This window comes from Dreissena polymorpha, chromosome 3 (assembly GCF_020536995.1).
Source record: "Dreissena polymorpha isolate Duluth1 chromosome 3, UMN_Dpol_1.0, whole genome shotgun sequence".
Classification (NCBI taxonomy): Eukaryota; Metazoa; Mollusca; class Bivalvia; order Myida; family Dreissenidae; genus Dreissena; species Dreissena polymorpha.
The window spans coordinates 74,850,995-74,875,619 of NC_068357.1; the positions used below are offsets into that span (position 1 = coordinate 74,850,995).

General features: G+C 31.4%; 1 protein-coding gene across 1 annotated transcript in view; it reads right to left on the reverse strand.

The window, feature by feature from the left end:
- Nucleotides 1-822: 822 nt before the first annotated feature.
- LOC127872340 (myosin-4-like) overlaps nucleotides 823-24,625 on the reverse strand; it is a 360,094-nt gene continuing 336,291 nt past the window's right edge. The window contains exons 31-35 of the mRNA XM_052415671.1: nucleotides 22,865-22,969; nucleotides 16,430-16,534; nucleotides 8,387-8,491; nucleotides 2,077-2,181; nucleotides 823-867 (exon numbers count right to left, since the gene is read on the reverse strand). Coding sequence (XP_052271631.1) covers nucleotides 823-867; nucleotides 2,077-2,181; nucleotides 8,387-8,491; nucleotides 16,430-16,534; nucleotides 22,865-22,969 — 465 coding nt within the window. The remainder of the gene's footprint in view (nucleotides 868-2,076; nucleotides 2,182-8,386; nucleotides 8,492-16,429; nucleotides 16,535-22,864; nucleotides 22,970-24,625) is intronic.

A 24,625-nucleotide genomic window follows, 5' to 3' on the forward strand; every position in this document is an offset into this window, starting at 1 on the left:
TTTTTTTTACGTCATCGCTTCTATATTGCTTCATACGACACACTTTCACTGTTTTAGGCTACATGCATAGGTCATCGGGTTTATAACGTTAAATTTTATTCGTATTTTCTCTCTAACGGGCGTTACTTGTTTGATTTATTTTTTTATTTTTTTAGCAGTCACATAAACAACCAAGCTATGTAATATGGATCGTTATCACCCATTATTGCTGCTTCTGTCTGTATTTGCGCGATGATGATCTGAAATATTAACTTTATGATGCTATATTCTCATATCTATTTCTAAAAAGAAGGGATGTAGTTGACACTTGTTCGTAGATTCATTTCATCGTTTCTCAAAAAGTTGTAACTTTGTTACTCGGGGCTCTTTCCTACCATTGAGTAATTAAATGGTTATTAAATTGAATGCGTTTTAATTCCCTTTTATTATTGTTTAATTTGAGTTGATATGCTTTGAGGTTAATTTTTTTACACTTATATGTATCATGAATATTGCTGGGCCAAGTGTGCGGTTAAGCGCTCTAAAACCGGTTTAAACCCCCAATGCTTTGCATTAACCGTTCCAAGGCGGTGACCCAGCTTTATTCTTGTATGTTTTTATGTTGTTTTGTATTGTGCTGTTTTGTACTGTTTTGGCTATTGGTCACTTGCCTTAAATAAAGCACCAACTAATTGTATATACTGAGAAGGCAATACTGCTCCAGCAGCTGGAGTTTAACTTCTTTATGTAAGAAAACCGCAAAATACTCTTCAATCATACAATCTAATATTTTCTTATATATATTTAACCATATTGCGATAAAAATAGTAAAAATAATTATTCTTACTCAGAGTCAAGTTGAATGCTGCGCATGTCAAGCACACGATCCTACAAACAAATATTCGATCTTCGTTTTGAATACAATTAATTAAACTTGAAACACATTAAAATTAAAACTAAAGTAAGACTTAATTCAATGCAAATGTAATTTGTTGTTTTGATGTACTTTAATAATAGCCATAGCCGATTGTTACACACATACACACACATAATATATATATATATATATATATATATATATATATATATATATATATATATATATATATATATATATATATATATATATATATATATATATATATATATATATGGACGCTGGCTTAGAGATCGAGAGGTCCCTGGTTCGAATCCCGCCCTGACCACTAGAATTTTCCTGAGCAACGAATGTATCCCACATTTGCTCCTCTCCACTCAAGTGTATAAATAGGCACCTGTGAGGGAAATAAGCCAATTTGCCGTGGCTGCATACTGCGCCGAATGTTGACGGGCGACTTATGACCCAGTGATCAGGGGGTAAATGTGAAGTCGATTGAAAAAATAAACACACCTTTACTGTTCTTTACTTTATTATATAGAGTCGCGTTCTGAGCAGTCCGCACAGGCTAATCTGGGACGACACTTTCCGCCTAAACAAGAGTTTTGGTGAAAAGGGACTTCCTTTAAACAATAAATACCATAAAAGCGGAACGTGTCGCCCTGATTAGCGGACTGCAAGGCTTATCTGGGACAAAACTTTACGCACATGCATTACGCCAAATTTTCTCAGAACAAGACACAAACACACACGCACGCACGCACGCACGCACGCACGCACGCACGCACGCACGCACGCACGCACGCACGCACGCACGCACACACACACACACACACACACACACACACACACACACACACACACACACACACACACACACACACACACACACACACACACACACACACACACACACACACACACACACACACACACACACACACACACACACACACACACACACACACACACACACACACACACACACACACACACACACACACACGCACACACACACACACACACACACACACACACAGTTTTATAAATTGCTATATTAAATATTACCATTCAATAAAGTAACAACCATAATTATATTAATCGAATTACAAGTGTGCCATCTTGTTCGATCTTTGTCCCTATAAATATTTCCTAAAACGGATTAAATACACCATAACAATACACACATTGATATTCAAGAAACAACAATATGTAAATACCGTATTGGTTGCCGCGTTTAAGCCTTTATGAAGTGTTTTATTCTCATTTTCAAAATCGTTGCACTTTGCCACAAGTCCTTCGCTGCTCTTTTCTAATTCCGACATCTGAAAATTAAACGCGGCAAGAAGAAAAATACGTTTCATATAGAAAAAAGAACAAGTGAGCACAGAGTTTATAGCTTACATGTGTATGGAATTTTGAATGATAAAACCTATACGAGGGATATCAGAGATGGCGTTGAAGATTAAAGGTATGAGTATGGAACGCCATTGCTGCCTTCTGATGGCACTGGTCTTTATGTTCTGTGCATTTACTAAGTTGTTTTGTGTAAACTACATTTTGTCCTGTAGAAACATAATTTTGTTCTGTACATTTTTAATTATGCTATGTGCATTTGCAATATCGTTTTGTACTAACGACATTTTGTTCGGTGCATACATCATTTCGTTCTATGCATTCGTCATTATGCTGTGTACATTTACCAACCCGTTTTGTACTAACGTGCATTTGTCATTATGTTGTAAGCATTTACTAACTCGTTCTGTATTAACGACATTTCATTTAGTGCATACATCATTTCGTTGTGTGCATGTGTCATTATGTTGTGTGCATTTGCCATAATGTTTTTTTTTATTCAATATCATACATACAATGTAAACATGTATATGATCATACAACATAGTGATTGTACATAGCAATAAAGTTCAGACATGTTATACAAGATATGCTAATATATATTTTTTTTTAGAGAGAAAAGAAAAGAACAACAGAGGAATAGTTATGAAAAAAGATGAGTTGTATAAAGTCAGAAGAAAGCATACTGGACTTGTGTGTTTTGTTGTATATTCACAATGATCTTGTCAGATTGAAAAAAAAACATACATAACTATTTTAGAGAGTTAAACTAACATTAGAGTGAAATGTATATAAGTGGACAAAACATTATGAGAATTTAATCCGATTCCATTTTTGTTCAAAGATTTGTAATGTCATTACTGAGGGCTATTTCTTTCTCAATCTGGATTTTAAGTTTAAGACTATGGACAAAACAATTAAAATTTGGAATTTGTTTTTTGTACAGAACGAACTGTCGTTAGTACAGAACAAGTTACTTAATGCACATAACATAACGACAAATGCACAGAACATAATAAAAGATGCACACAACATAATGACAAATGCACACAATATATTGACAAATGCACACAACATAATGACAAATGCACACAACATAATGACAAATGTACACAACATGACAGATGCGCACTACATAATGGCAAATGCACACAACATAATGACGAATGCACATAACATAATGACAAAAAATGCACACAGCATGATTACAAATGCACACAACATAATGACAAATGCACACAATATAATGACAACTGCACACAACATAATGACAAATACATACAACATATTGACAAATGCACACAACATAATGACAAATGCACACAACATAATGACAAATGCATACAACATAATGACAAATGCACACAACATTATGACACATGCACACAACATAATGACAAATACACACAACATATTGACAAATGCACACAACATAATGACAAATGCACACAACATTATGACAAATGCATACAACATAATGACAAATGCACACAACATTATGACACATGCACACAACATAATGACAAATGTACATAACATAATGACAAATGCACACAGCATACAATTGACAAATGCACACAGCATAATGACAAATGCACACAACGAAATAATGTATGCACTTAATGAAATGTCGTTAATACAGAACGAGTTAGTAAATGCAAACAACATAATGACAAATGCACACAACAAAATGATGTATGCACCTAACAAAATGTCGTTAGTACAAAACGGGTTGGTAAATGCACACAACATACTGATGAATGCACAGAACGAAATGATGTTTGCACCTAACAAAATGTCGTTAGTACAAAACGATATTGCAAATGAACATAGCATACTGAAAAATGTACAGAATGAATTGATGTTTCTACAGGTCAAAATGTAGTTTACACAAAACAACTTAGTAAATGCACAGAACATAAAGACCAGTGCTATCGGAAGGCAGCATTGGCGTTCCATATATGAGCATTCGTTCTTGCGGCAACTTTGTGCTGTCATGGGACATTTAAATGATGTCACCTTTTTTTTATCGTAACGGAACAGGTCGCATGAAAGCGATTTTTAGTTATCACTCTGTTATGTCATTTCTGCACATTTAAAAAAAATGTCTTTTATAATGACGGAAATATTCCAGCCGACAGGAGTTAAAAAGTTTAAACAAGACTCCAAATCCAGACAAGACAGATCCGTGTCAACCACTTAATTAAAGTTGTATTAATGTTAATGCTGAAGACACTGTATTTCTAATTTCTTAATAATTGTTTTTCGTCATGGTTAAAAATGATAATAAAATTGAATATAAGCATAATGGCTCCAGAGGAAAATCCTCATAAGCATATGCACTCAGTTACTGTAAAAACGGGTTTGCTGTGTTTGCTGCTATAAGTGCCTAAAATGTAGTTAATATTGGAATCAAATTGCTTGATTTGTTAAATAATTTCCTTTTCTATTAAAATGCCGATTTTGTTGTTTGATCCGGGTAATATAACGAATTTCCAAACATTAATTTATATTTACGCCAATGTACCTGATAAATAACATTATACCAAGATCCATCATCCATGTCCTTTATAAATGTACCGCTATGATAAATAACTGTACATTAGATCGTACATAATTCTTGTTTTACTTAAACTCAACCAGGTCACATGCTGACTGTATATCTTTCCATATTAGTTGAGTAGCTTTTCATATTAGCTTAGTTAAATGCTGTCGTAGTAGGCAACCCTAAGACGTTATATAATACAGAATATCGAACTTTTCTAATCACGTTGATGGTGGAGAATGATGGGTACTCGGAAAGATACATTTGTTACACTCGGCCCTAGCTGACCCGGCACGATGAGATACAGGGTAGTGAATTTATATTGGACGAGTGCGAAATAATAATTAAATTACCATGTGTCTCTTCGTACGGGGTCAGTATGAAGACGTGCAAGGAATAATATCAAGTCTTAATCTTGTGTAAACATTTATTCATGGTAATAATGGACAACGTTGTTATACATACAGCCAAAAGAGCTCTGTGGGTAATAATTGCACAATTCTAAAGATATGAATAATTCCTAATCATGACCAAGAAACTGTATGATAATATAGTATGACTTGTAATAGGGGCTGTCGTATTTGGATATCGAGAGTTTACGTGTATTTATTCAAAAAAACGAGCTATGCTAGTCTTTTCTCGAACCGGATAATAAACAACTAGCGCTGCAGTTGTCGGTGATATCGGTATGGATAACTTGTCTACTAAACATGTTAATTGTGTTGCTAATGAATATTCTGTTTGGAACAAATCTTGTTAATCCAATACATTCAAGTATATATTAAAATTATGTTGTATTTGGTAAATGTTGGTGGATGTTCCATTATTAAAGCTAAAGAAAATTCACCAAACTTTCTGTCAGTTCAAAATGACTATTTTTGTTGTTGTTGTTATTTTATCAAAGAGTTTCCCGCTGATAACTTACATAGAATATCAGCCTTAAGACTCTATATTTCTGATAAATGTAATAATTCATACACATGTTTTACATTGATGTTCCTTAGTGGTTTTTAAATACAGTCTACTCTCGTTATTTCGACATCGGATATCTCGATTTTCTTGATAAATCGAAGAAAGCTCAATGTCCCTTCTTTTTTCCTTCTTTATCTCTATTAATAAACATCGCATATCTCGATTTTTGATACGTCGAATAATTCAATATCTCGATACAAAAAATGTCCCGAGTCCCGATTTTACATGTATTTACTGTGGTTTATCTCGAGGTGCGAATAAATGTCCCAGTGTCGGCAAAGGTGATACATTTTTACTTTGATACTTCACCGCCCCGCTATGCCCGGCTGCTCTCGATACTGCGCGGTTGATCCGTTAATTGCACCCATGATTAATAATAACACATGTGTGTAATGTCGTTAGCCATTAACGCTTGAGTAAGGTCTATCACTTTATAACCTATGGGTTTATTTTATCCTGTACTAATAATCGATTGAACTTTGCATTTGAAACTACAAAATGTACATGTACAGTTCAGTATTCCGCAACTTACTTTACGCATTTTCAGATGAATAAACCCTCGTTTTGATAAGACGTCAAATTCATCATAACTTTAAATAGCAAGATTACCGGATGTTTACTCGACAGTTTAGAAAATGATGACCGCATGTGTAAATGCAATTCAGTAACACTTTAAATGTCATTTTCAACATTAAATAGCAAATTTAATCGTGCGTCGTAAAACGCGTATATATCAGGTAATAGATAGGGTAGTAGAGGGTATTATGCTACTCGGTTATGGCTTTAGTTAGACCACTTAGCAGGTATATAGATGTTAAAAACAAGGTTAATTTTCGTCTTATATTTTTCTTTGAAAACGCCTAATCGGATATCTCGAACTCTCGTTATCTCGATATTTTTTCTTGTTCCCGCTGACTTCGAGATAATGAGAGTAGACTGCATTGAATGAAAATCAAAAGGGCTTAAATTTGTAATATTCAGATAATGGATACTTGATAATAAATAAAAGTACCACAATATGTTAAAATGACACAGATTATGGTTTGACAGTTGCTATAATTTGTATGATTGTATTTTTTATGATATATACGTTAAATGCATGTATGTGTTTTAATTTCAAGATTTGCACTAAATACTTATCTTCTATAGCTCAACTTGAATGGTAATTCGTGTTTTTGATGTGATACATTATGACGTATTGAGTTAACTTGGAAGAGACGATAAAACACTAAAGTAGTATTTTCCCGAAGTCGCCAACATTCAATTCAGCCTATATTTTTCGTGTACGTAACAAAGGTGTAAAAATCCAAATATCGCCCTTGAGATCGGTTGACATAGTTGGATGTATTTGTAAATCCCACAGTGTCATTAGCGATCTTTTATCAAGCATTTAGTGTACACTAGACTTGTGGTTACACAACAGCACAAAGTACTAGGTTGGCAAGATTATGACCAATTATATGCATGATATATAAAATGCACAGTTCAGGGAAGGCGGCAGAGAGGCAGACACAGGAAACGATATTGATATAACATCTGATAATAGACAGGGTTGAATCTTTGCAAAGAGTTGAAACTGTCCGAAAGACGAGAGGAATGGTTAGAAATTGTTGGCAAGTAACCTTTGGTTGGCCTAACGGTCGTCAAGACTATGCGCCAAGTGAAGCGAAGTGAAAATATGCATGACCTAATACACATATTAGTGTCAAATGAAAACAGTGATTACTGTTAATGGTTGTTTTATGCTGCGACATATGTTTGTATACATATGCATATTTTAAATGTATGAACATTTACTACATGTACATATTTATATATATTTCAGTATGTTGTCCTGTACAGATGCGTGTTCGTTTTTCGCATAAAATATTAACATCAAGCTATGGTCATTACAATACAGTATACTAGTATACATTTTTACATTCTGTTTACATTAAATGAATGGACGACGAACGAATATTAAATTGATATGAATTGATTTAAAAACTGTAATGACCTAATAGTTGAATATTTATATAAATGTTGCTATTCCTCTTAACTTAACTCAATCTTACTTCTAACGAAAAACTTAAAATTGTCACAATGATGATAGGCATACCAAAATATGTTTTGAATTTATCCCCATAACGCGATCAAAGATCATTAAACGGGAAATGTTACTCTAAAAAAAAGCCATATCATATTTTTGAAGGCTTCACAGGATTTCATATCGTATCTTCGCAACATGTCACGAACATGTATCTGATTGGTTCATTTTGATTTGCAGAGAAGCGAGCGTTTTTTGTGATGTGATTAAAAATGTGTGTTGCACGTTCGGTACGAGCTTCTGTAACAATACATAGCTGCTTTAATGACCAATAAACATACAATCGTCTAAGTGCATACCCACGCTTTTCAACAACATTGATTTTTGTTGTGCAGTAGGATCAGAAAGTTATATAACAATTATATGAGAAATTTTGACTTTATATATTTAGGCATTTTAAGAAATAATAAATATGAAGTGTATCGATTGACGTGCGATATACTGTTAACTTTGTATGGATTTGATCTGTGTCGCGCTTTCCGATTTCCATCGGTGCAAATATTACTTTAAACAGAATCAACACATGATACCAATACATAAATGCTAGGTCACAAAGTGGAACTGTAAATACCTTGTCCCGTGTTATTTTTAGGTCTGTAGCAAGGCTCTTGTTCTCTTTCTTCATACCATAATACTTTCTCTGGAGTTCCTCTTTTTCTTTCTCAAACTTCTTTACCTGAAAATTTAACGTTAACAAAATTAAAACTTTAATACACAGAAATAAACAACAAGCGAGAACATAGTATTATTTTAGACTATACGGGTCGTTTGATAACAAACCTCAATAAATGAGTCATTTGTCTTCATTTAAACTCTTGATTGAAATATCGGTTTATAAAAAAAGCAGAGAAATACTGATTCAATAATACTGTATGTTTTAACACATCACTTCCTAATATTGCTAAATTTTTACACAAATACTGGGATTTATTAAGATTATCAAACAATGAAAGTGTTAAGTTTTTAAACCTATTTTGGCCTATAAAAGACCTAAGAATATACGTAACAGTCTTGTAAGATATTCAGCGTCTTATAACAGTACTGATATACATTTATCGGGTCAATGTAACCGACGAAGATGTACAAATTGCAAAAATATAAACATAAGTTCAAAATTCAATAGTTGTGTTACTGGTTTATCGTATGATTTACGCTATGATGTTGATTGTAATTCGCGCAATGTTATATATCTTATTACATGTAATAATTGTTATAAACACTACGTCGGACAAAAAAATCAGAATGTTTCCCGCAGAATGAATAGCCATAGATTTGATATCAGAAATTGTTCAATGAATCCTATTTCACATGTTGCTACACATTTTGGATCCACCGACAATGATTGCACTTTCTTTTTTGTACCTATTGATGTTGCTCAAAACAATCTAGAGCGTGTATGCAAAGAAACATATTGGATAAATAAATTAAAAACTATGATTCATAACGGTCTAAATTATAAACTGCTTTATGACATATAGAACATAAACATAATTTACGTATTCATTTGATGTTTGTCTATTACTTTTTTTATAAATTATTTTATTACTAATAGGCTGTTGTATCATCACTGATCCATCTTTTTATTATATAAATGTTCAATGCTTTTAACAAAATACAGGTTGTATCAATCGTTGAAATAAAAAAAACGCATTACGCTACTCGCTGTTTCCAATTCCGTATTACCATAGTAGCCGGACTACTTCGATCCATTTAATGACGTCACATTACGCGCACCGAAAATAGAAATATTTTATATTCTAAAATGTATTACGTATTACATCGTGTGACGTCATTTCTGTGACGAAACACAATAGTTTTATCTAAACTCTATGGAATTTAAGGACCTGTCGGACGTGATGTTTTTTAACAGTAAACTATTTGTTAACAACATCGAACGAATTCAAAACGTATTTTGGAGTGTATGTTTATCATGCATAAATGTATATTTCGATAGGAATACGATGAAATAGTGTGGTTTAAACTAAGTTTTGATAAAGACATGAAAGATAGAAGTGGAAGTGCATAAGTTTTTTGTTATAAACATCGGATTAAAGTTATGAACTTAATTGTTATAAACATTGGATTAACGATGGCATTTAGGTAAGCGTGTCGAAAACCTGTGTTTTCCCGGTTCGAATGTTTACACATTAATTTTCATAAACTGTATTCATACGCGTCTTAAATAAACTATGGCGTACCGTTTTAGTCATTGTTTTGTCAGTTTTGTTAAAGTAAAAAATACAATTGTTAACTGTTTTCGTTAGTTGTTGTATATAATAGAAGGAATATTACGCTAGTCAATTTTTATAAATGATATTATTACTAATAGGCTGTTGTATCATCACTGATCCATCTTTGTATTATGTATTATGAAACATTATGTACTATATATATTTTTTCCGCCAAACGACGTTACGTTATTGTATGACGTTGACGTCACTTCCTTTGTATTTGTTTATATTGATGTACTAGTGATGAAGGCTATGGCCGAAACATGTTTGGTACTTAAGACATTTTAATAAACAAAAGTGACGTGTTAGTACAATTTATTTTATTTTATAATTGAAATATCGGAGAATTCTATTAATATCTATACAACAAACTGCGTTCATTACAACTTGGGTCTGTCGCAAAACGAGTCGTATGAAACAGTTTGTTACATTTAATGACTGTTGAGTTGTATAAGTTAAAATATGAATTTCATCTATTCGTTTAAAGAATTAGTGGTTGATCTCACTATTGATTTAATATATGTGACTGGGAACGCGATTTTGACTATTCCGGCACTGACGTCGTTTCCGAGAAAAACGACTTTAAGTTGTGACTACCGTTTTGCGTACTTTGTCATCCTATTTTTTAGCCATTAACAATAGTTGTATTTTCAAGTAGAATCTACAGCAAGATTGTTGAGCGCGGAGAATTAAAATTTATATTTTTTGCTTTTGATTTGTTGTGGTTTGAATTAATCTCAGCTTAATTAACAATGAATACTGTAGGGCAGATTTTGCGGGTATTGGACGTTGGCAATTGCTCATTTTCGGATAAAATTCCTGCGTTTTGTCAAGGTAGATTTTTCGTAGTTTTTCAGTGGTTTTGTTTTCAACAAATATAAACGTTTGTCTGTGTGGATGGAATTTAATGTAAAATAAATCTATTGAACCAATCACGGTCTCTGTATGAGTCGTTTTGGCTGTCAAAATGAAAATTTAAGACGATATTTCTGTGTCTGTTTTAACCGAAACTGGGCGAAAGTTGTCAAAATGTAAGAAACTTCTAATTTGATATTTTGTTGTTGAACTTTCCTGTTATGACAGTAATTAAATTTCGTTGAAAATATTTCGTGCATGTATTCTTCTTTCCATTCGATTTTCAATTTATGTAATTTAAGATGATTGTTTAACAGTTGATCAGTGGACAGCAGAAACAATGTGCATTGAATAGGGTTGTATAATACAATTTAGTTTGCAAATTTCTAAGCAAACCCTCGATGGCAAGTAAGCAATAACATTGCCATTCTTAGTGACAACACAATAAAAGTGTCAGCAATCTGTTTAATTTTATTTGATGATGTTTATGAGTAGATGTTTACATTTAAATGTTACTATTCTTGTCAGAATTTTAAGTTGTGGATGTCCATATTAATGGTTATGCTCATGATGAAATATATTAATTGATTTCTTAAGCTGCATCCTATCGGTCCTGTGTTTCAGCTAAAAATACACATCGAAAGGTGCGAACACCAAAACAGTGAGTGCTCATTGTTATCAGGTATCAGATGACTTACACCCTGCATTTTTACCTTATATGTGTTTAGCATCCTGTTGTTAAAACATGATTGTCCTTTGCAAAGTTATGAGAATGTTTTGTTAAAAACACAGAATTATGTATTTTAAGAAAAATGTATTATGTAAAAGGATAGATAACATTTTACGCTTTACGCGCTTGATGAAGCAGTATTTTCAAGGAAGAAATAAGCATGTAACCATCTTAGTTAATCCTTGTTTTCAATACTATGGTGACGACAATTAATAATTTAATTGAAAATTACATACTTAATTGTATTAATAACTTAATTAATAAGATAAATGTATTAAATACATGTATGTTTAAGTAATTAAACACTATTATAATAATGTTTTTTATTTAAACAAAAACTGAGTTAGAACAGTTACTATGCTGTTCTCTGTGCATATCTGAAGGTTTCAGAATGAATTCTGAACGAAAAAAAAATATTTTAATCTAAAATATAAATTGATAATTTGATTAATATTTTTTTATTTTATTTTCACATATATAAAGTTTGAAAAAAAAATATCAATTGAGAAAAATATTGCATATCATATTGATTGTAATTGCAATAAATTGTGGACTAGTATGTGGTCTCTATTGTGCGATGTATTTTTTACGTGTTTATAGAAGGTTGCTTATAAGGAATCAGTCATTTATATATTTTTTATTTTCACAGATCTGTAAATATGAATTTTGCCACTTCTGGTGCAACCTCAGCTTACCAAGTTTAAATCTTACTGTCAGTTTGGACATTGGGTGGATGATAATATACTCAATATATTGTGTTCATAGTGTGCTGTGATTGACTTTTTTAACAGCTATTTTTTTATTACAGACTTAAGACTCATCAATCAATAATACAAATACATTTTCATTGATATGCATGAATTTGTAGTTCATAAAATCAACTATGCGTATCTTGTGCTTTGTTTTTTAATCACTCTGTAATCCATAAGAAAACATAGTAAGCAGAGTCCCAGATAAGATGAGTATTTGGGTAAAATACTCATGGGAAATTTCCAAATACACATGAATTAACCTTTTGATGAGTGAAAAAAAAATCATCATAAAAATTGGCATACACATTTTTTGCAATTATCAGTTGGACCAACAGTGCCCCAATTCGGATTATTTGATCAGCCATTTAAAAATGCATGTTTATGTAAGCAAGAGTAGATGTTCTTTATTCTTAATACATGTTTTCTGCATGTTCATGTATAAAATGTTTATAAAATACAAATTCAAAGACTTTTGTGGGAATAGTTTAAATACTCCCGCAAAAGTCTTTGTTTTTACGTTTAACTCATCAGTTAAAAAAGTCATGAGTGAAATAATATTTATCTTAAAAAAATTATCTGGAGTTCTGTAAGCATGTTACAGTATGTTAATCATGATGGAATATATGGAATATTGTTTACATTTTTGTTTATTCTGTACACGTCAGATACATTAAATCTATGTTTATGATTTATGATAATTAACTCTTTCATAATTATATTCACTATAGCATATTGTTTAAATCAAAATAAATACACTGTATTGCATGGCGTGTGTTCTAAAAATATCAATAATACTGTCGCAGTTCATATTGACATCAATATATGTGATGTGTATGTATGTGTTCATGTTATGTGTATATTTTTTTACCGGTAAACACACATTTTGTTGTGTTAAGTTTTATCTATGGTGACGTTTGGCATTAAATATGTAGTGCTTATTGCTTGAATCTTGTTTAATTTGAAAAGCATGTTTTTGAACCCCTTCGTATTCAATGAGTGAATTATGTTTTCTATCTGCACTTATGCTAAGTTTGATAATATATGGAATATAAATACATGGTTGATAACAAATATCACATATATGCAATTGACAATCTACTGTTTTCATAGCAATTGTTAACTTAATTAATGTTGTCTCGTTAATTTGATATATCGTTAAACAAAAAAACAAATATAAGATGCACAACAGAAATTGTATCATCAGCAGTTAATCTTTTTTTTTGTCAAGTTGGAAGCTATACAAAATGTTCAATTTCTGATTACACGTCTATTGCCAGAAAATGTGGATACATTTTTAATATTTGAATATGTTTACCCTGTTCCATATCTGTCCAGAACTTATTTTGTTGTTTTGCTGTTTTTTTTGTCTTAAATTCTTTTAAATGGTAATAATTATGAACAAAAAAACACTTGTTTGTTTACTTGGCAATCATGAGTTTTTAATGATTTAAAATAATGCAATTAATTCTGTACTTTGTAATCTATTATGTTCATCGACATACGCGAACAATGGAGTTAGTATCAGCACAAACTGATCAGCATAACATGTAATGATACTCATTGAATTGAAACGTCATTTCATACAAAACAGCGTTTTTGGCATTTGTGACCTGATACACAAAAAATGACATATCTTCGTCATTTTTAGGAATTGGATTCTCAAATTTCGGATTTTGATTATTAAGATGTAGCGCTTTCATATTATGTGCTTAACTGAAAAAGTCATTTTTTAACCAGAATAGTTAAAATCAAGTTCCCAGTCATATATACATCACTTCATGTATGTATGTTCAATTTAAAGCTTTGTACTAAATATTTATGTGCTATAACTGCATTTTAGTGGCAATACATTTTATTATCGTTTTGAATGCGATCTATTTGTATACATTACGTATTAAGTAGATTTGATACAAAGTATTAAACTTTAAAATAATCTTTTGCCCTAGTAGCCATTATTGTTTGCAGCCTATGTTTGTCTTATAGTTGGTTTAACGTGGACGGATGTTTTTGTTAATCCAATAGTAGCATACACAATCTTTTGACAAGCGACTATTGCACAACGGACTAGTGGTTAGCTAACCGTAAAACGTACTCTAATTTGACTAGTTTGACAAAAATATTTTAAATGGCCAATCATATTGCATGATTAAAAATAGAGCCCTTGTATTAAGATATTACATTTATAACATAACATGTTTTGTGTTATGGGGTTTGTATGCATATGCAGGTTTTAACTGTTTTCATGTGAACAACATATTTGAAGCATTTTAGAACATATGCTTTTAAAATGTACACATGTTTTGTTCATAAAATATCAAACTATGTGCATTACCAAAAAGTATATTACAATACTTTTTGTTACTTACACAAACTGAATACGCGCCTATTGCATATTGGAATATGGAAATACTTTAATTACCGAATACATGTAGTTCAACTTTTTTTTATATGCCATCTCTAATAAGTAAAGGTAATAGTGCTTCGCAATAACAACTTACAATTATATGATTTTCCGATTATGTATCAACAAATTGACATATAAACATATATATATATATATAGGGCATACTACAATATATTACGCCGACGCTAGGGTGATGAGTAGTTATATACCCTCGACTATTTTTCTATAGTTAATTTTGAAGGGTAATATATTGTATTATGCCCTGATGAGCTATGCGAAACGCGTTGGCTAAATCAATATATATTTAAAATCCCAGACACGTGTTTTTACTTTTATTATATAATATTCACAATCTGGATTATTACATTTTACTATATAACTATATATATATATATATATATATATATATATATATATATATATATATATATATATATATATATATATATATATATATATATATATATATATATATATATATAGGATCTGGCAGGAGTTGTCATATCATACCATAATTATATTAAACGAGTTCAGGAATTTTGTTAGTAAGAGAGCTTTTGGCCAAACAATATGGTATGAAATGACAAGGAGTGTCATATCTTTTTTATCACATGCTTTTAAATAAGCAAATTAAATAAATATTTACGCAAACAAAATGAGAAATCCCGAATGCTTTTTACATTTCGTGACGTCATTTGACTTTGCAACGTCATTTCAGCAAAATAACAAAATTTGATTGGTCAATCGAACGAAATCTAAGCCAATGACAAAGCTTAACAAGTATATTACACACGTGTAAGATAAAAATAGTTGTAATGGTTATATTTCATGGGAAACAACTTATGGCATGGGACAAAACTTATAACACATATACAATCGAAACAATATAGTTTGTGCCGATCCATAACTCGACGAATAATCGTTAAACGAGAAATATTAGTCTAAAAAAGAAACACATTATGACGCATAACAATATTTACTTTAAGTAAAACTTATTAAACAGTTTATCAACTCGAATGTGCATTAAATGAGAATCTTTTCATGGTAGCTAAGCGATTTACTGTCTTATGACTGGAAGATACATAAATTTCATCTCAAAACCATAATATACTACGAATACTTTAGAATATTTATCAATTCTGGAGTGCGGGCCCGTTCATGTTTACGTAGGCTACGCAGGGTTGCATGTCGTTTGTTTACAGCTCGTCATAAACATGTATTCCGATATGGCAATTATGATTTTAGAGTAGATAGTGTTTTTTGTGATGTGATTGTTTTATAATATGTTTGTTCCAAGTGCGAGAAAACCTACTGCATACAAACTTGGCTGTTTTTACGACGGCTATAAACACACCAACGCTTTTCTATTTCATACTTTATCAAAGGTAGTTGTTGTGCAGAAGAGTCAGATACTTATGGATGAAGTATTTATTATTTATGTTGAAAATTTTGAAATGATAGTTCAGCCGTTTTATAGGAATAAGAATGATTGAAGTGCAACATGGTATATAGATTTATTGGATTTGGTTTTAATTATTTCGGATTTCCATCTGTATAAAAATGACATTTAATAGAAGTAGCAACACATCAAATAAAAACATAAATGCTAGTTCACAAGTTCACACAGTCTAATTGTAAATACCTGATCTCTTGTCGTGGTTAGGTCTGTATCAATTTTCATCTTCTGTTTTTCCATTTCAGTATACTTTTCCTGAAATTCTTTTTTTTCTTTTTCAAATGTTTTAATCTGAAAATTAAACTTGTAAATAGTTTAAATTGTATTATACAGAACTAAATAAAAAGCCAGTACATAGTTTCTTATTTAGACAATATGACAAACCAGCATTAATATAAATGTCATTAAACATAAACATTAGAAGAATTAAACAGTGTCTGTACTTGTTTTCATAGTAATGTAAAATGACGTCGCACCGATTTCCTTTTTACACATTTGATATCGATCTGATTGATAAATCGATAAATACAAATGCTGTCTATACAACAAACTGTGCCCCTTTTCTAGGAACTGTTTGTATGAAACAGTTTCCTACATTCAATGACTGATGAGTTGTATAAGTTTAAAAATATTAATTTCTTCAATTCGTCATATCGGATAAGTCATTGAACCCAAACAACCAGTAGAAAAATCATTCGAGATTTCTTTGAGGTAGATCTTTTTATACAATTTTGGCGTGTTAATGGTATCTAAGAAATGCTTTAGTGACATATTAACTTTTTAACATTGAAAGGGATGATATATAGAGACAAGATATTTTATTAAAGTCGACCTAGTGTCCTAGTGTTAAAATCCTCAATTCAAATTTCATCGGGAATAAATGAGGTCTCATGAGGGCTCTATAACATTTGCAATCTATTATAGATTTCAACATTACCATATAAGGAAAAAACTCATGTTCCCTATTGGGATTTGCGAAAGATTGTATCCTGTTAAGTTGAAACAATATATTGTTTTATTAATAAAACATGAACAATTTGTTTACAACAAGTGCGCTGATCGTTGGATTGTAGTGTTCATTTGACAGCGATTGCTTGACTGGTCCAAAACCGAATACATTGACTGGGGCACTTCAATAACATGGACAAACCGTTGTCCAAAACTACCAAGACTCATCAAAATAATTAGTGTTAAGATATGTCAATTGAATTTTGCAACAATTGGTACATGTCGTCTTGACCATTCAACCCTTTAAAAAGGCAAGAAAGGAAATATTGTCCTGTCAGATATTAAATTCGGGGCTACGTTCTTAAGGCAATTACAATATATCTTCGGAACAAGACACATGATTGGTCGACATATGTTGTATCTAGAGTGTTTACCAACTAGTTGCACATTCATACAAAAAGAACCACCGCCACTTTTAAAGATCAAGTTTGGCAACAGAGAAAAATGAGTATTAAACAAAACCGGGAAATTACAATTGCTCAAATCAACTTTAAAATACAAACAATATGTTATGTAAGAGTGATTATAATCTTTTCATATAGATTGGAAATACATGTTAGTTTTGGAATTATGCATCTGAAGGGTATATACGTAAGTGTTGCACATCAAATGCCGCTGGACGGACGATTAACGATTATGTTCTAGTCACAATGGCATTTTGCATTTAAACCTAGCAAATCCCTAAGCATTTGCGTTTATCTACGACGGAATGAAGAATGTATTGTTCTTGATGCGACAGTGGTTCAGGTAAAAATGTTATTGATTTCTTTCATGTATTTTGATATATACAGGGCTTCTTTTACGACCAAAAAGCCTACTATTGTATATTGACACACCATCGCTGTTCTTAACACATTTCATCAAATATATTATTGCTGTGCAGATGGGTCAGATAGTTATAAATAGACTACCGGGGGGTATTTGAAGTATGAAGAATGATCAAGTTACTAGCAATCACATAAGGGATTTTGAATTAATATCTTAAGTCAATTTTGAAACACAAGAATAATAAAAGTGTTGCGATTGAAGTGTGACAATACTACAATTTTATAAGACGGTACTGAATAATCCTTAAATGAAACTCGTAATGTTATACAGGATTTTGAAATATTTCAGGTATTGTAAATTTTGATAAAACAAATAATCATGTATGGCTTGGCAAGTTTAAATATATATTTGTTATACGATAAAACAAAATGGAAACTAAATTGGATGCAACACAGCTATAAAATGCTAGATTTTTTTGTTGTCATCTCATAATGGTTAAATTAAATTAAGATGAACACATTTTCAAAATTAAAAACATTTTGAAAAACTGGCATAGAAGAACTTGAACATTGGAAAGATTGTAGTTATGAAAGCACTTATTGTGTTATTATTCAATCACTTGTTTATATCATTGTTTTAACCATCCGATACCATTAAAACTAAATAATTTTGAGTTTTATTTGGGGCGGGCATAGTAAAATAAAGATTTAAGCAATAGTTAAGGAGTATAGTGAAAGAGGTTTAAAGATGATCAATCTGGATACATTTATTCCACCATTTAAACTAGCATGCTTACAAAAAATTGAATCCTTTAGAAAAAATTGGAGAGTTATCACAACCTTATTTTGATACACTCTTTAAGTTATGCTTTAAATATATCTAAAAGAATTGCTAACCCTATTTTGGGTAGATATGTTAAATAGTCTCTCACTTTACTGTGGTAAATGAGAATGTACAATTTGAAGATAAATTTCATTAGTTATACAGAGTTGACAAGAGCAAAAGATAAATATGTGAAATATATTGTTTCTGTTTTATTTTTTCCCCTACCCAACACGTTATAAAACTTTCTCATCCACCATTGCTACAACTTATACTGAACAAATAACACTATACACAATTCTTAATTAAAATAATGAACATCCTTAGGTGAAAGCACACTGGTATACAAATCTCAATACCGTAATTAATGAAAACGAATGGAATTGCTTATATGAGCTACCTTTTATAACCACTAATGTAAAGGTTCAGTGTGTGCAATATAGATTAATTCACAGGATACTTGAAACAAATAGTATTTTAAATAAAATGAAAATTACTGATGATCCAGTATGTTCATTTTGCAAATAAAGTGAGGGCACTTAAGAACATTTATTCAGGGAATAACAAATATCTAAAGCAATTATTGATGCAATATAACCAGATCAAATATTTCATTTCATTAACATGGCAATCCTTCTACTTAGATATTCAATTAGGTCTACTAGAGCCATAAATCATGCTTTGTTCTTAATTTAACTATAATTGTACAAGTGTTAAATGAATAAATGCATTCAAAGCATGGCAGGAGTAAAGACACACATTAAGTATGAATATGATAACTTGGGAAAAATATCAATCAAATATTACTATATGTGCATATAATTGTTTCCCTATGACTTTTGCCTCTGTTACTACAATGGACACATTCTGCTTTGTGTATAAACACTAGAAGATGTTTTTGTTTGTATTTCGTATATGTTTTTTTCAGCAAACAACTGCATGTTATTGTAAAGTTTACAAGATACTTCACTACCTTATATGCTTTGTCTGTCGCTGACTACTATTACATATGATTTTATATATTTGTTGGATGTATTACATGTTTTGTTATCGTTTTCTTATGTCTGACTGCAATACATTATTGTAATACTTCATATTGTATTGTATGTGTACTTGCAATCATGTAATTAAGGTGCTGAAACACAATTTTAATAAGAAAACCCCATTCCCTTATACGCTTTGAATAAGGAATATGGTACTGTTTTTTTTCCGTATTCAGTCCCGATAAAGAAACTGAGTTACCATTAATTAAAACTAAGACGAAAGGTATTTCAATTTTAATATTTAAACGAAACAAAGTTCATGTACAATGATTTGTATTCATATGTGGTACACGTTGGTCTATATTAACCTATCTTTTAAAAAACAAAATGCTAGTTCCGTACTTGGATTAAATAAGGAATAAGGAACTGGTTTCGTTTTCCGTATTCAACCGCGGAAAAGGAACTGAAGTATGAAAAAAAAAAGAAACACATGTTAAAATGTATTAGATGGCTTTTTATATCACTTAAACAATGCCAGTTCGGTTCAAACAAGAAATACTATGAAGGCGCGAAGAAGAAACATGAACATGTATCATAATACATACAGGAAATGTGTTTTAGTTATTTCCTTCTTATTTATCTCAACATATGTTAAGGTTGAAGAAGGAACTAGGAAAAGAATCAACCTACTCTCCATACAATAACTAATAAATCTATTGGTATTAACATCGCATGTGTATTTAATTGAAACTGTTTAATACGGAAAATCTTTAAAATATAAAAAGTCCCTTGAAAGTCGGAAATCAACGTCCTTGTACAAAATTTATTACATTTTATCCCATAGTTATACGGCACATACTATCAATTGTGTATCCAATCAACAAACACGAATAAACGCATCAGCGTAGGCTAAAATGCAAATACTTATATGCATATTAAAGCTGATTCTCAGCCAGCATGATATTTACCGCAATTACAGAGTTTTATCCAGCGTGAATAGACAAAGGACTGACAAATCAATGGAATCCAAAATCAAAACATAATAGACCATTACAAGAAACTAAAGGCTATGATACCGGTTTGATCGATGTGAATGCAGCAGTTTATCATCAAGGTTGTTATGATTTATTTTGGAATATTAACATTACCGTATCCGTGATAAACCGATACTATAACAATGATGGGTAAGACATAATATTAGAAAGTAACAACTTTTATAAAACATATTTTTAAACCATTATATTGAATCGTTTGAAATTAGGTAGTACTTTTTCCGCAGCTCATGAAATAAATAGAATTGCTTCTAACTATTACTTCTACAACTACTACTACTACTACTACTACTACTACTACTACTACTACTACTACTACTACTACTACTACTACTACTACTACTACTACTCTTACTACTACTATTACTACTACTACTTCCTCTACTACTACTACTACTACTACTACTGCTTCTACTACTACTACTACTTCTACAACAACTACTACTACTACTACTACTACTACTACTACTACTACTACTACTACTACTACTACTACTACTACTTCTACTACTACTACTACTACTACTACTACTACTACTACTACTACTACTACTACTACTACTACTACTACTTCTACTACTACTACTACTACTACTTCTACTACTACTACTATTTCTGCTAGTAAAACAACTTCTACTAGTACTACCACTACTACTACTACTACTACTACTGCTACAACTACTACTTCTACTACTACTACTACTACTACTACTACTACTACTACTACTACTACTACTACTACTACTACTACTACTACTACTACTACTACTACTACTACTACTACTACTACTACTACTACTACTTACTACTTCTACTACTACTACTACTACTACTACTACTACTACTACAACAACAACAATTACTACTACTACTACTACTACTACTACTACTACTACTACTACTACTACTACTACTACTACTACTACTACTTCTTCTTCTACTACTACTACTGCTGCTACTGCTACTGCTACTGCTACTGCTACTCCTACTACTACACATCATACTCCTCCTCCTCCTACTACTACTACTACTACTTCCACTACTACTTACTACTTACTACTACACTACTACTACTACTACTACTACTACTACTACTTCTACTACTACTACTACTACTACTACTACTACTACTACTACTACTACTCTACTACTACTACTACTACTACTACTACTACTACTACTACTACTACTACTACTACTACTACTACTGCTACTACTACTACTACTACTACTACTACTACTTCTTCTACTACTACTACTACTACTACTACTACTACTACTACTACTACTACTTCTACTACTATTTTATGAACACTTTTGGACTTTTCATCCATTCCCGACTGTTATCGAAAGCTACACGGGGTTGCATGTCCTTTTACAACTGTTGGAATACATGTTCAATTGGGTGATTTTGTTAAGTGATATTTTAATAATATATGTGTTTTTTTGCATATTCGGTACGAGCTGGTGTTAACATACATGGAGGCTTTAACGATCAATACACATATAATCGTCTAATTGCATACCAACGCTGTTCAATAAGCTTTATCAAATAGATTTTTTTGTACAGTTGGGTATGATGGTTATGGATCAATTATGTAAACAAATACAATAATATTTGGAATTTTTAGCATCAATTATGAAAACAATTACAATAAAAATGGAATTTTGAATTGTTATATTCTGCATTTTATAGAAAGAATACTTTTTCTATTTGATAATAGTGTTTTGCTGGGCAGAATGGTCAGCTTGTTATGAATGAAGTTTTTCAACTATGTAGAAAAACATACGAAATTTCGAATTGATATGTTCAGTCGTTTATAACTAAAATAAATATATAAGTAATGCGATTGAAGTGAGATTTATTGTATACATTATATGGATTTGATCTGTGCATTTTTCCGCTTTTTATGTGTTTAAATATTTTATTAAATATAATAAAAACATATAAAAACAAATAATTGTTAGCAAAGTCGAAATGTACATACCTGATCTCTTGCCTTTTGTAGGACTGCCTCAACGTTCTTCTTCTCTTTTTCAATATTAGTATACTTTGTCTGCAGATTTTGTTGGTCTGTCTCCAAGTTCTTCATCTGAAAATTTAACGTGACAATAGTTAAAATTGTATTATAAAAACATAAAGAAGAAGCGAGCAAAGAGCTTAATGCTTTACACTATATGGATTGCTTCCTGACAACCCTGCATTCGGGATTTCATTTGGGATAAGTTATAAGCATTGAAAAGTGCTCACTGTTTGATTTCAGTGTAATGTAAAATAATGTCCACTGATGTCCTTTGTACACATCTGAATTCGGATCGAAATATCGAAAAAAAATATATATATATATACAAAATATGCGTGTATCTATACAAAGTTTGTCGCGGATCAGGTCATTTGAGAGATTGTGTTATAACTGTTGAGTATTATAAGTATAAAAATATAGATTTCTTCAATTCGTCTTATGAGTTAAGTGGTTGATCGCACATGAACCAGTAATGAATACAGTCGAAGTGCTTGACAGTTATTTGAAGTGATTCTTTTGAAGGCCTTATAGAGTGAACAAATTGACATCTAGAGTAAACTCTTCAAATTAAATCCGATTTAGCGTAAACATATCAATTTCCTCTTATTTAAATATGATTAGGCATAAATATATTTCCAAATGACAATGTGAGGACAAAGACTTTTCCGTGGTGGTATTTGTTTTAAATGTTTTTCAGTTCAGTTCAATCATATTTGTATAAAGTCTGAACCATTTGTCATTTCAACAAGTGAGTTGATCTTGGTTTTTAAATTCTACAAACACTGTGATTTCTTTACAGCTCGTAAAACTTTCTATATTGACTTAAAACCTCACCCACTAGGGCGGCCACTTGATTAAATATAGCAAACCGTTTTCGAAATGTATAAAGAATCATATCTAGTTTATGACCCCATACATTTCTTGATATCCCCAATACTTTCTATGTTCTGTAGAAGTTCCATATATATTGGAAATAAATGTGAACGGATAACATCTTCGTCATTCTTTATGATTTTTGTCTCTTTACATTTTACACGTTATTGAGGTTAAATGCTGTCACAGATGTAAGTAAGACGAAGAGTGAACTTACCCAATGTCATAATCTTGATGATTAAGAGTGAAGTGTTTTTGGTTAAATTTGTTATACGGGATTTTTATGACCCCGCACGACGCGAAACAGGTTAGTCTATTGATATTGGACAAGAGCGCAACATTAATTGAATTACCCTTTATCACACTGAACTCGATGAGTACGAAGCCTGTGTAAGTAATAATAGTTAGTTTTGGGTTTATGTGGATAGTAAATCACATGCAGCAAGCAGAGCTCTGCGGATATTAGGTACAGAGTTCTATGAATAATCTTCATCATGACTATAAGAAACTGTATGATAAATAGTATGGCCAGTAATAGTATACAGGGCAGTCATCTAAAGAAATCGAAAGTTTGATTGTATTCATTCAATACAAAATGACCTCTATGTTATTGGGGTTGGAATATTTGTTTTCTTATCAACTTACATGTGTTGCTAAAAGTCAACTATGCATGGGTCCAGATTTAAGTTTAAGGTGTAAACAACCTGTATTTTATCTGCATATGAAAATTGTACAAGTTTGCACTTAAAAGTTAAAAGTTAAGTAAAATGTGCTGAATATAAATAGTGCACTACCCCTTTAATAAGCACACTCCTTAACAAACTTGGGTATATGCTTTTTGAATGAATTTAT